The sequence below is a fragment of the Tiliqua scincoides genome, chromosome 2, assembly GCF_035046505.1.
Source record: "Tiliqua scincoides isolate rTilSci1 chromosome 2, rTilSci1.hap2, whole genome shotgun sequence".
Classification (NCBI taxonomy): domain Eukaryota; kingdom Metazoa; phylum Chordata; class Lepidosauria; order Squamata; family Scincidae; genus Tiliqua; species Tiliqua scincoides.
In genome coordinates this window covers 27,391,886-27,405,411 of record NC_089822.1, presented here as the reverse complement: position 1 = coordinate 27,405,411, position 13,526 = coordinate 27,391,886, and the positions used below count along the sequence as shown (strand labels likewise).

At 40.0% G+C, this 13,526-nt stretch overlaps 1 protein-coding gene across 2 annotated transcripts in view; it reads right to left on the bottom strand.

Annotated features, from left to right (window-relative positions):
* Positions 1-7,563: 7,563 nt before the first annotated feature.
* NLN (neurolysin) overlaps positions 7,564-13,526 on the bottom strand; it is a 58,652-nt gene continuing 52,689 nt past the window's right edge. For both annotated transcript variants that reach the window (XM_066613429.1, XM_066613428.1), the window contains exons 12-13: positions 13,078-13,214; positions 7,564-8,794 (exon numbers count right to left, since the gene is read on the bottom strand). In XM_066613429.1, the coding sequence (XP_066469526.1) occupies positions 8,663-8,794; positions 13,078-13,214 (269 nt within the window). In that variant the 3' untranslated portion in view covers positions 7,564-8,662. The remainder of the gene's footprint in view (positions 8,795-13,077; positions 13,215-13,526) is intronic.

The window sequence follows — 13,526 nt, the reverse complement described above, 5'->3', positions numbered from 1 at the left end:
ACATAACTGAAAAATGAGACATTTTCCTAACATGTGTTTTATCTGCAATAATAATTCTAAAGCCAGCACCAACTTAATATGATTTCAAAAGTGTTTAAAATCATCACAAGCCTGTAAAACTGAAGGCTCCTTTGGGAGTATAATTTCTCTCCTCCAGGCATATCTGAAAGATAGGAAATCTGCATATTTATACTGCAGAAATGACCATCAGACAAAACCACAGAGACTACTTTTACTTGAAGTATTTCAGGGCCAAAGGAACTATACATTAATTGTATGATAGGGGCCTGCATGTTTATTTAAATATAAATAGCTAAATAGTGCCTCAATCAGGTCTATATTTTGTGTGCGGGGGCAGGGGCCACACACACAAAAGCTTTAACCCTTTGCCTCCACTGCAGTCCTGATCCAGATCAGGACCCCTTGCACATCCTCTTATTTGCCTTGGGAAGAAAGCTGTTATTGGCACCAAGAGGGCTTCCCTCCTAGGACAAATAGCCAAAGGGGATCTTGATCAGATCAGGACCACCAAATGGGCAAAAAATTAATTCCCCATCCTCCAAATTTGATAGGGGTTCAACCTAGCTGCTATTTACGTTTTTAAAAAATCATCATCATCATCATCATCAAACAGGTCCATTCATACTATTAATGTGTCCTTTAGAGGAGAAAGCAGTGACCATGAAACCCCCTCCCTGCAATTACTCTGCGACCCCCACTTTCAGGAGAACCACTGCAAACCTAGCCCTAGAAAGGGACACTAAGGAGGACCCGGCTTCCCCCTCCTGTGGTTTCAGGTCTGCCTATGCTCTCATATTTACATCATTTACCAGCATTTGTCATACTTCACCAGGACAATTTGGAAATTGTCCATATTACCCAAATTGTTAAAGGAAGAGGGTGACATAATTGCAGGTGATGCTTTATGCTTCCTAAGCACTGGGAAGAAAAATGGTTAGCAATCCTTCAGCCTTATGTTCACATCTCTTTTCTTACCTAAAATGGTTTTAATATAACATAGCCCATTTCAGCACAGTCTTAAATTGATCATTTGCCCCACCAGCTTAATGCTGTCTAGGTAATCTGGTCAGATATGCAAAAAAACAAACAAAAACAAACAAACCACCAGACTCTTATCAGTAAAACTGCAACAGTGTAGTAATCAAGATGTTATTGTCGGACATTTTGAAGATACAAGCATTAATCTGAACATACAAGCAGCCTTGCATTGTAGAACAGTATCAGGCTCCACTGCCACATGAATGTTCCTAGGGAAATGCCAGACAGTGATCTCATGAAAGCAGATGGCTCTTGGCTAAGGACTCGGAACAAGATTCTTGTTTCTTTGTAGAATAGCAGGGGACCAGATGGGAATGTGTGTGAGAGAGGCAGAGATCACAAGTGAAAGAGCTGTAATGTTGACCCTTTTGACTTTTTTTTGTACATTTAATTTTCAAAAAGATCTTTTTAATTTTAAAAAAATGATAAATATGAAAAACTGGGGAATATGGAAATGCTCAAATTATCGAGGAATAAAAGGGACGCTCAATAAAATTCACAAGTCCCAACTTCCAATTCTGCTCTCCCCATTTTAGCCAAATATGGCCCCTCCTTCTAAAAAGGTAACTAAGGGAGGGGCTGTTGGAAGAGGGATTGCACATGAGCCAGACCTGTATACTGCGTGTGTGTATCTTCAACAGTATGGGGAACTATTATGTACATAGTTCTTAGTTTAAAGGCTTAAGAGTTGCTCTCTCTTACTTTGACTAGGTATTTGATTAGCTTCTTTTCCTGTCTCCCTGGTCAAATGGCCATGACCAGTTGCTTCTCTTGCTCTTATTTTGCAATATATACTGTATATGTGCTTTGTGTAACTTGGCTCTTCTGTGTCCTGGTAATTCAAGCACTGAAAGATGGACTAGACTGAAGACAAGAGTCATAATGTCACTTTCTCCTTCACATCATGGGAGCTGGAAATGGTTACTTACTGCAAATGAATTTATTCCATTACTCTCCTAAAGATATTGGGAACAATCCAGCCAAATTTGAGAACTAGTACATCTCATTATTCCAGTGGAAACATTGAGCATGGAGCATAGAATAATGCATTGTATCCTCAAAGGTCCCTGAACCTGTGAAAGGAACTTTTCTGTAGCTAGCCTCACACAGCCACTCTGTTGTTTTGGAAAAAAGCAACCAACTATGATGCTTGCTTAGCATGGATGTGCTAATAAGAGGCCTAGTATTGGAAAATTAGCATGGTGTCTACATGTCAAAAGAGAGGCTGCCAAAATGCAGTGATGTATGGCTTTGAAGTGTTGCTAGCCATTCATTTATATGGGAAAAGGTAAAGAGGAAAACTTAAGAACAGCAATGGAATGGAGGCTAAGCCTGTCTGCTACCCTTGACAATAGTATCTGGATGAGGTTCATGTTTCCCCTTTTCCAATAACAGTTCAATAACACAGGCCTACAAAATTGAAGACCGGAAAAGTTTTTCCCAAACTTTATGGTGGTTTGATTTGAATTTGGGGTGCTGATTCCAAAAATGGCATTTGTTTTGCCCTATCACGTCTAGTTTTGGAGATACAGTATAGCCTCATTAGTGAATGGTTCAAGCAGCTTCTTCATGAGGAAGCTGCTTGAACCATTCACTAAAGAGGCTATGCTGTGTCTCCAAAACTAGACGTGATAGGGCAAAACAAATGCCATTTTTGGAATCAGCACCCTAAATATACCCAGAAATTGGTTTAAGGAAGCAAAATGTGTGTTGGCCTGTGTAATAGGACTTAGTTACCCATAGTTGATCAAATAGTTATATCTAGCTTTCTATTTACAGTTTAGTAGTTTATAGAACTTAGTGGGAGACACTGAGAAATGAGCTAGCTAGCCTCTATCTGCTTATGCCCACCCTGGCATTTCTCTATCTCTTTTTGTGACACAAGCCAGGCCAGTGCCCAGAGTGGTGTCAAATTTCACCACCCATCATTAATTTTTTTCCCCTGACATGGGCCATAATACATGACACTGCCATCTCCTCCTCCTCACCTTCGATTCCTCTAAACAGGCCAGGCCATTTCGTGAGATCAGGGGCAGGATTGCAGTGAAGGCTACTTCCTCTTCTAGCTTTGTCACCATGCTCCTTGGAAGTGTCACTGGAGGAATAGGAGATAAGTCATCTCTCCCTCTTCTCATTTGCTGTCCAAACAGATTGTGGGAGAAGATAGGAAAGAGGCTGGGTGGTAGGGCAGGCAACAAACTGGGATGGCAGGTACAGTGTCATTCCTGTCAGTTTGCCATCTCCCCCCCAGCCTGCCACTTGAAGCAGGTGCTTCAGCCCAGCCTTGCTGTGATATATGAGTATAGCAGAACCAAATAAATATTGTTTTTTTAGACACGCACACACACAGAGAGATTAGGAAAATGCCAGCAAAGGGGTGGAAAAGGGCACACTGGGAGAGTTATAATCAATATCATACATAAAAATCAACAGATGATTGTGACACTGAAACTAGACAGCATTCATTATCACTGTAGATGTGTTCGACTGCTGGAAAACCACCATTTCTCTGAGGAGAAACGAGAGGCTTGGATTTCCAATAACAACTGCATGACAGCTATGCCATTATCATTATTAAGAATATTTATATACTGTACCACTTTTCCACACAACTTTTCAATTATCACACAATTTTATTATAAGGATGAACTCTTACAAGGTATGAAAGACTAATGACGTATCGCATGTTGTAATTTCAACCTCAGTGCAGTGTAGATTGCTACTTTGAAACAGAGTAAAACCATACAAATGGTTTGGGAAAGTGAAGAAACATTCAAAAGACACCACAATGCTGAATGCACATCAGTGGTACTCAAAACTTTTCCAGCCAGTGGCTCCCTTGACTCCCGTGGCTGTTGGCCATGACTCTCCATCATGTTCCTGAGGGCTGGAAGTGACATCATTAAACAGGAAGTGGCCAGAAATATTAACTATATTAAATATATCAAATATAATACTATAATATTATATTTATTATAATATAATATTAAATATATATTTACTATATTAATATTAATTATATTAATCATATCATTAGTTAAATATAGATCTTAAAAATATATTATTAATACACAGCAATATACATGCTTTATAAATGATCAGCTGCTGATCACTGTTGGAGACAGGATGCTGGAGTAGGTAGATGTGTTAATATGTTTTTATTTGTTTTAAATTATGTTTTTAATCTGTTTTAACCTGTTGTAAGCTGCCTTGAGTCCCTTTGGGGAGAAAGGCGGGGTAAAAATAAAGTTATTAATTATTATTATTATTATTATTACTACTACATTTTGTCTGGTCCAGGAGGACTCATTTTTTTAAACTTTGTAAGCATACCAATAGAATTGTTTTATCAAATGAACTGTGAACAACCAGTCTGACCAACATTACACACACACACACATACACACCCCTGTGAACCCCAGTCCAACTAGTCATTTCTCCCATTCTCCTTGAATAGGATTGAACCCTTTATTAATTTAATGAAATTAAATTTTTCCAGCAGCTGGTGGGGAAAACAAAAATAGACCATGAAAATATATCAGGGCTGATAAGGGTTTGGTTAGGAAGCTGATTTGTCTCCTGTACTAGGAGATGCACAGCTCAAGCCTATGCATGTCTACTCAGAAGTAAGTCCCATTAGAGTCAATGGAGCTTACTCCCAGGAAAGTGTGGATAGGATTGGGCTGACAATCACTTCATCAATGGCTGACAGGTATTCCCTTCAAATAACAAGATTCATCACTTTAAAAATACAGACTCTCTTCTTCAGTCAAACAAGATTAATAAATCACTTTCAAAACAGTACCCTTTTCCTGCTCCTGGCCAAGTAAAGTGTGTGCTTGTCTCTCCCCTCCCCCTTTGCCACCTGCATGGAAACAACTTTAAGGGGAGGGGGAGGAAAGTGGGAAGGTCTGGAGATTGAAAGGGGGGAGTGGAAGAGGGAGGGGGTTGAAAAGAGAGATTTCACTTTGATAAGAAGCGATCCCAGGCTGGGAACTAGGAACCAAGCAGACAAGAATCAGCAAGGGTTAAGGACTGCAAGTTGAGCACGCTCAGAAGAGGGTGGGGCGGCAGCAGCCACTCTCGCCTCTGAGCAACTCCCATTTCTTCTGCTTTAAAAAAAAAGCGCAGATGGGCAGAAGACAGGCTTGTATTCTGCCCAGGGGTGTGAGTGTATCGCTGTGAGAGGACATCCCGGGCCTCCCCTTTGAGTTCCTGGCGCCGCCCTAAAGAGCCGCACCTCACAGTTTGAATAACACTGAGTGTACATAAATACACTGGAAGTCCACACAGAGTGGCAATGAATGAAAACACTCCTTGGGAATGAGAGTCATTGTAGTATAACATCATGCACTTCTTTCATAAGCAAAGAATGACTGAACAACAAAGGCTCCTTTATCATGTACCAGCTGGTAGAAGAGCTTCTCTCTATAGAAAGTTTCTCCTTTTTTCTTTTTACTCATCTACTGCATAAGATATACCAATTTCATGAACCTCTTTCGGATAGGGGTTGATGGTTGCATGCTGAGTGACACTTAATTGCACGTGCAAGAGTATTGATGACTAGAAACAATTGAGTAGTATGTACTCAGGTGGCCTCCTTTCCACTTTGATGGGAAAAGGTATCATGATCTCTGGTGGAATAGCTTGCTTTTACATGAAGGGCCAAAATAAAAGACACGAGAGATGCACAAATGTGTATCTTTAAAAACTTCTTGTCAACAACAGTTGTTGGGATTCTATCTAGACTGGGTCATGGCATGAGGAAAGCAAGGGTGAATCCTCATTTCCCTCCAGTTTCCCAATGAAAACAATTCCCCACAAAATGCTATCTGCTCTGGTCAAAAAACATACATGCACAAGTTACAAATAGCAGCGGGGGGGGGGGAATTGTAATCAGGAAAATTAAATAATCCTCCATTATTCCATGATCTGCATTGAATTTCCCTCATGGGTGCTATTTACAAAATTTTTTTGTCATAGATGCATTTATATATTTGCAGAGCTAACTACATCTCTGCCATCTAGCTTGGCCCTAGGTTTTCATGTTTATCAGATGTTCCAGGCAGAAGGTATGAGATTTTTCCATAGAGATTAAATAATGAATTGTGCCTGAAGTTTCAAACATCAGAGTAGACATTCTTTATCCCTTTGTTCCTGGGAGAAAGAGAACTACGAAGATGCAAAGAATTTTACACAGTAAAGTTCTAATATCTAGCTGTCCTGCAGTACCCATTTCTAATTTAGGAACCTCTCCTGTATCTAAGATGTAAGAAAAGGTTGTTAGTACCAGCTGCATTTTACTTTTTATACTAAAGAGTATAATGAACAGAAAGTTGGCAAGTAAAAAAAAATTGTGATCTATTGATCTAAAGCTGTAGTGAGTGATTGCTGGGTACAGGAAAAAGAAAAAATGGGTGATGAACCCAGTGTCCAAATTTCTGACAGTTTGAAAGAACAGGTTTTTTTTTTTAAACCCATGAAAAATAATGAAAAGAATACCTAATTGTATAAATGGCAACGAATCATTGCACAAAAACAGTAAACTCATACCACTTTGTGAAGACTTAGGAGAAAGTTTTTGCACTCTGGATCCATGAGGGATTTGTTTTCAGACCCCCTGCGGAAACTGAAAACTGTGGATATCGAAATCCACAGTTTTGGCGCCTTTAAATCCTTTGAAGACAACTTGGAGCTGTGCTCTGGTCACCTCCAGAGGGCTTTCTGAAGGCTGCATAGGCCGCATGCATCGCCCATGGGCTTCAGAATGAAGCCTGGAGGCACAAAAACCTGACTTCCGGTTTCCCCTTGGGAAACCAGAAGTGATGTTTCAATGCATCCTGAGGCCAGGGGAAGCCCTCCAAAAATGCTAAGAAAAGTGATTACAACTCACTTCTAGTTTGTGATTGCAAGACTGGAAGTGGGTCATAAGTGCAATTTTTTAAGCATTTGGGAGACTTGGGGAGCATTGCAGAGGTGTCTGTGGGGATCCCCACACTCCCTGGAGCCAGTGCTGGCTAAGGTAAGTCTCAAAAAACCCCTTTTGGTCCCAGCAGTGATGAAATTGTGTTGCTGTCTTTGCCATCACCCCACCCCTTAAGGGGGCAGAGACAGGGCTTCACTGGCTGGAGTGTTGCAAAGCCCCAATTTGGGACCTCTGCCCTAAAGGATATTGTTGATGATTTGCCAGTTACTTTATTTGCACTTGAGTAGCAAACAAGTCACCCAGAGCATCCATAACAGTTTGTTTTGTTTGAAAGAAGGGTGTTAATATTCTCCGAATATTAACCTAATCAATTTTATGTCTCCCTGCTCCCCCCCCACCCAAAAATATTCAAGTGTCCACCTAAACAAAGTCTCTCTGTTCAAAGAAAGGTCCCCCTCCTGTGGCAGTATCTTGATACCAGGTTTAAAAAGGAAAACTCTCTTGATGAATTGTGTGCTGTTCAGAAACATGTGCAATCTGGAGAGGCTTAATTTTGAAGAAAATACACACACACAGCTCAGGTTCTCTTTATTATTAGACTTTTTCACAGAAACAGGAAGTATTCAAGGATCACACTTTCCAGATCTGAGGTCCCTTTATAGCCATCCTATACAAAATGAAAAATGTAGGGAAACTTTCAGCCATGCAAATTCCCTGGCTACACAAACATATCCAGGAGGATTGTAAGGTGTCTCCCTACTTTTCTATGCACAAGCATGGGAGTGTGACTATGAGCTTTTTTCTGAACTGCAAAGATCAAGGAAAACTGAAGGTGGTTGGCTAAGGTCAGCTCCTGGCAAACCGACAAAGAACAATGGGCAGGCTGGCTTCATTTTTCTTAAGAAGTGTACAACACTAATTGTAATGGAATGCATCACAGTAAAGACATATGGGAAAAGTAAGTGATTATTATCTGAATAATAAAACAGCAATAAGAGCTGCATACAAGGAATCTGAGGTTAGGGGATGGAACTGCAGTTGTGTTGCACATGAAATATCCCAATTAATTGCCATTTCCCCACCCCCAATTTCCACTTATGGTTACTACCACAGATCTAACACTCTCAAAAGACTAAAGAAGCAGAAGCGGAAACATTTGGAGTGCCTTTTTAATGGTTTTGTGGCCCTGGTGTTTATTTTTCTGTGAACACTGTGCTTTCAAGCAAAGTAACCAAGTATGTCAGAGTAGACAAGAGAATCAGTATGAATCTGCATACAAGGAAGAGTACTAAAGTGGATTTTGATGGGCCAGCAGTACAGATTGAAAAAAGTACATTGTTGTTCAAAGTTAAAATCCACACATTGCTCAATCTTATGTTACGTTTATCTAACATTTCTACCTGATTTAAAAAAAATGCAATAATGTTTTTTTTCCCTTAATGATTTCATCACAACTCACAAAATCATTCACTAATAAAGAGCAAGAACTTCATTACAGTACAAGTGATTCAGAGAGGATCTTATTTATGGGAAGAACGATGAATTTTTAAAACCAGTACTAAAAACATTAGAAAAATGATTAGGTCTTCTTGGTGAAAAAACTCTTTGTTTTACCTTTCAGGACAAGAAAATCAACAGGCATTTCAAGGCTGATTCCCCAAAGAGTCTATAGTTTTATTAAGTATATAATCCTTTACTCAGTAAAAAAGCTTTTTGGTTTGGCTTACGACCTAAAAATTTTTGGAGCATATCCATCCCATTTAATGAGCCTCCAGGCTTCAGGATAAGATTTCTGTATTTCATTCCAGCCTAAAAAAATAAAATTGGTAGGTTAACATTTTATGTTCTACGTGAACTTTCTAAATCCCCAATACAAGAAAAAACACATGCAGTGTGGAAGCAGCAGGTGGCCTTGACAGACAGCTGAAATGATTATTTTTGCTTTATTACAAGCCATTCTTCCTCCCCACCACCCCACAGAGTGACTGACATGGAACTTCAGGGCCCAATCCTATTCCAATTTTCAGTGCTGATACAGTTGTACTAGTGAGGCATGTACTGCATCGTGCAGTGGAGGGGCAGTCACTGGGACCTTCTTAAGGTATGGGAACATGTGTTTCCTTACCTTGGGGTTGCACTGTGGCTACACGGAGCTGGAAAGTTGGATAGGATTGGGCTCTCAGTCACTACATAACTAGCAAACCAGCTTTTTGAGGCTCGCAAATGTTGCTGCAACTAGAGAAATACGTTGAAGGCTCCAGAAGACGCACCATGTGACTCTCTTTACCACAATGAAAGTTTAAAAAAAACATGCTGTAGTGACAAAAAGTCTAGCGTGTTAACCTGGCTTTAGTGTACCTAAGAGTGCAGAGCCCTCCTCAAACCTTTTATGAAGGGAACACAAAAGCCAGACATTCTATGTAATATTTGTATTTCCATAGTGTCTTTTTTATGTGAAGTATACACAGGACTAAGTTTGTATCTCTAACTGTCTAGAACACATTTTAGGCCCAATATAGATGGTATCCAGTCATCTTGGACAACACTAGAATATCACATGCCCCAGCATTTCTATTCATGATTCCAAATTCCAAAAATTCCATAATTATTAACCTGCTGCAACCAAAGTCTTGTGGAACCTTAATATATATTATAGTGCAAGCTTTAATGAGCTAGAACTAACCTCTTCTAATCCCTGAAATGTTATCCTCAGCAGATTTATACAGCTATATCCATATCCACACCTATTAACTGTAAAGTGTCACAGATGTGGATAGCACTGTCTTGAAATTCAGAAAATAATAAATACCTAAAGTATACACTCACTGATACAGGATCTTTTACTCTTTTGACTGGATCTCATTTGCATTTGTGTATGCACAATAATGGCACACCTCTCTTTCTTGTGTGACAGAATTTTGTGATCTGTCACCTCCTTCCTTCCAATTCTGTTCTGGCCATATTCATGTACTATAAATCTGCTAGCTGAAGACAAATGTTTCATGTGCTTGATGAAGTAGGTTCTGATACACAAAAGTTCCTGTGGCAGTACATTTGATAGTCTTTAAGGACTCCTGATGGACTCTTTAAGGACTTTTTCAATTTTATGATGTGTGTGTCTATGAAGCAAGCCATTATAGAACACAGATCTAAAGGTATTTCCCCCCATTCATTCTCCCCCTCAGGTCTACAAGTTCTACATTAGCCTACAGGTTCTTTCATCATCATGGAATGATGTTTCCATGTTGTGACAGAGAACCTGGCTTTCCATGGCATTTGCCCAGTCCCATGGAAAATTTTCACACTGTTGCCTATAGCTCAGTGCTGGTCATCTACAGCTATATTTCCCCTATAACAAGTTGTGCTACATACGAGTAGAACTGGGCATAAACAAGTACCCATGCAGAAGCAGGTTAGACTACTGTAACTGCCTTTTCTTGCTCTTCCTTCATCTCATTTCATCTAAATTCACTGATGATATTCTTTACCCTAAAAGTTGTCTCATGTTTCTTGCCCATGAATACAACCATGTTTCTTCTCTTTGAACTAGTTTCCCTTGTCTTGTTAATTTAAAAAATCTAACTTTCTCCAGGTACTTCCAAATGCTTTAACTCTGTGCTGTTGGTTATCACTTCTCTTTCATTTTTCTGCATACTACTTTTGGAGTCTCCTGTTCTTCCGATATAAATCTTTTTGCTAGATCAAATATTACCTCTGCTGCCTCATGCCTATTTCCTTTCCTGTTTTCTCTGGCTGCACCTTATCTATGGAATTCATTGCTCCCTGATATTCTTGGGTTCAGTCCTCCTCATCCCCCTGTTTTACAAGTGCCTCAAGGCTTATCTATTTTCACATGACTTTTCAAATTAACTAAGGTATTTTAATTTGTACTCTCTCTTCTTCCATTGTTTTCCCTTACCACCTGTTCTCCTTTTCTCTTCCTTATGTGACTGTTCATTTAGTTTGTAGCCTGCAGGCAAGGTTCTGTTTTTAGTTGTTATTCTTTTTGATTCTATGTCTTTTTACTGCATGGCACCTTTTTTTTAGACACAATAAAGCACATTGCTATTATTATGGGTTCTCAAATGGATAAAGCAACACAAACTGGCCTATATCTTGCCTCTCTCAAATAATTTTGGAGTAACAGACTAAGAGCTGAACCCAAAACCATTACTGTCCCATGACAGTGCCTCAATTCTTATCTCTGTCTCTTCAGCACTAATGAACATTTGACATCTGCTAGCAGCTTGCTTATTAACAAGCAAGAGGAAAGAACAGGTTATTTAGAGAAAATAAATAAAGCCTTGTTATGCCATACAATAACTGAATGCTTTTCAGTTTGGGTGTGAGTTATCAAGAGAAAAAAGTTATTGTTATTAAAATGGCTATGCCACTTCTCCAGCTGTATTGCCCAGTATGGTTTAATTATTTATAATTCAGAACAAAAGGACCCGTTAAAAGACAATACTTGATGGAACTTCAGCCTTAGACCAGCTGGATCATTTGGCAAGGCTATAAGGGGACATGTACCAGACAGGTAGCCACATCAGACACACTCCATTACCTGAATACAGGTACAGCCTATTTATCCACGGATTTTTTATCTTCCAATTTGTCTCAATGCAAATGGGGTGGGGGAACCGAAAGTCACACACACCTTTGCCTCCTTTGCCCTGCACTGGCATCTTGATCCATTTCCAGGCAGCCCAAAATGCTGCAAAAAGGCTCTGCCTTGCCCAGGCAGGGAAACAGCCCTGGAGCCCTGGAAGAGGTTCCCCTTGCAAAGAAACAGTAACACTCCTGGAGCCCCTGAGCCAGCAAAGAGGCTGAAGAGGGAAAGGGGGGGCTGAAAATCTCTGTAGCCAGAACACATGCAGCAAGGTGGAGCTCTCTCTCTCTCTCTCTCTTTCTCTCTCTCTCTCTCACACTCACACACACTCACTCACACAGGGGCAGGTATAGTAGCAATAGAGGGGATTGCTTTAAAAAACCCAGGGAGTGTTTGCCAAATCCCCCCCCCCTTTGAGATGGTGCAGGCAATCACGGACACAAGCAACCCCCCCTCATTTTGCAGGCAATCACCCACACAAGCAAGCCTTCCCACCAAGCAAAGCATGAGATTTAGCCTACAATCCTCTCCACATTTTCCTGGGAGTAAGCCCCATTGACTACAATGGGGCTTACTTCTGAGTAGAAACACTCAGCCCTGTGTTTAAGGGCTGGACTCTTAAAAGATCAGCATCCCATGTGAAAGAAGCCGGGCAGCTGGTAATGGGGAGGGCTGAGTACGGAACAGAGGGGAGGGGATTGATAACAGCTGCCTCAGTTTCCTTCCAGCCCCAAGTGTTAGGCTGGAAGGAACTTCCAGTTCCAAGTGTCAGGTATTTGTGTAACTCTATGGAATTTAGCACAACGTGTTTTTTTGTTAATCGTGCCGAGTCACGGAACAGAACTAACGCGGATAAATAGGCTCCTCCTGTACTTTTACAGATAATATTGGCAAATTTTGGAATGATAATGAATGTTTGGTTTTTAAAAAATAAATTAGATTACACATGAAATCCAACACATGCAGCATAGCAGAATACAAACAGCATTATATACTGTCAAGACAACACAAATGAACAAAAGAATAAAACACAACTGAATCTACCTCAGAGTGGACTTCCAAATCATTTGGGAAGAAAACATCAGATCACCAGATAAACAGTTTGTGTTAATTTAGGGTATTTAGGGAAGGGGAGCACAGCTTCAATTTCCAGTTCTATGGTATTATTTAACATTTACAGAAGAGTAAACACTGTAACTTCCCAGATAATCAAATATTGTTTACATAGGTGTCAAATTTATAATAAATTTAATATACGATCAAGCCTTAAGTAAAATCAAATGACTTGACAAAAATAGTTAAATTTCCCTTCTACAATGAGTTTGTTTACACACATCTATATAACTACAATGTATTTAACACAAATGGTTGTATATTCAAAACTTGCCAATTATACCCTGTCAAGGAAAGTCTAAGGTAATACTTCCTCAAATTCTGTAACTGACTACTGCTACAGCAGGTATCATAAAGCAACTTTCCCTACCTTTGGATTCATTATCCCTTCTTGTTTGAAGCAATTATAAAAAATATCCACAGAGAAGACTTCACTCCACAGGTACCCATAATACTGAGCATCATATCCACCTACTAAATGTCCAAAAGTAGCTGGCATGTTTGTACCTTAAAAGAAGAAACATGAGATATACCAATAAATGTCAAGAAAATGTAAAACAGGAAAGGCGTCTAAGGCAGTGTTTCTCAACCAGCAGTATTCATACCACTTGTGGCACTTGAGGTGGCGCCCAGAGGTATTTGTGGGACCCCTAGACCCTCTCCACCTGGCAGCAAGACCAGCAATACAATGCAACAAGCAGCAGTAGGAGGCTTGGCTCAGTGGGCAGAGCTCCAGCATATGCTTTTTGTGAGCTTGAAAAAGCCCTCCTGTCTGCTCTGAGGTTCTTATAGGTGTTTGTTGTTTTGCCTTTGACCTCC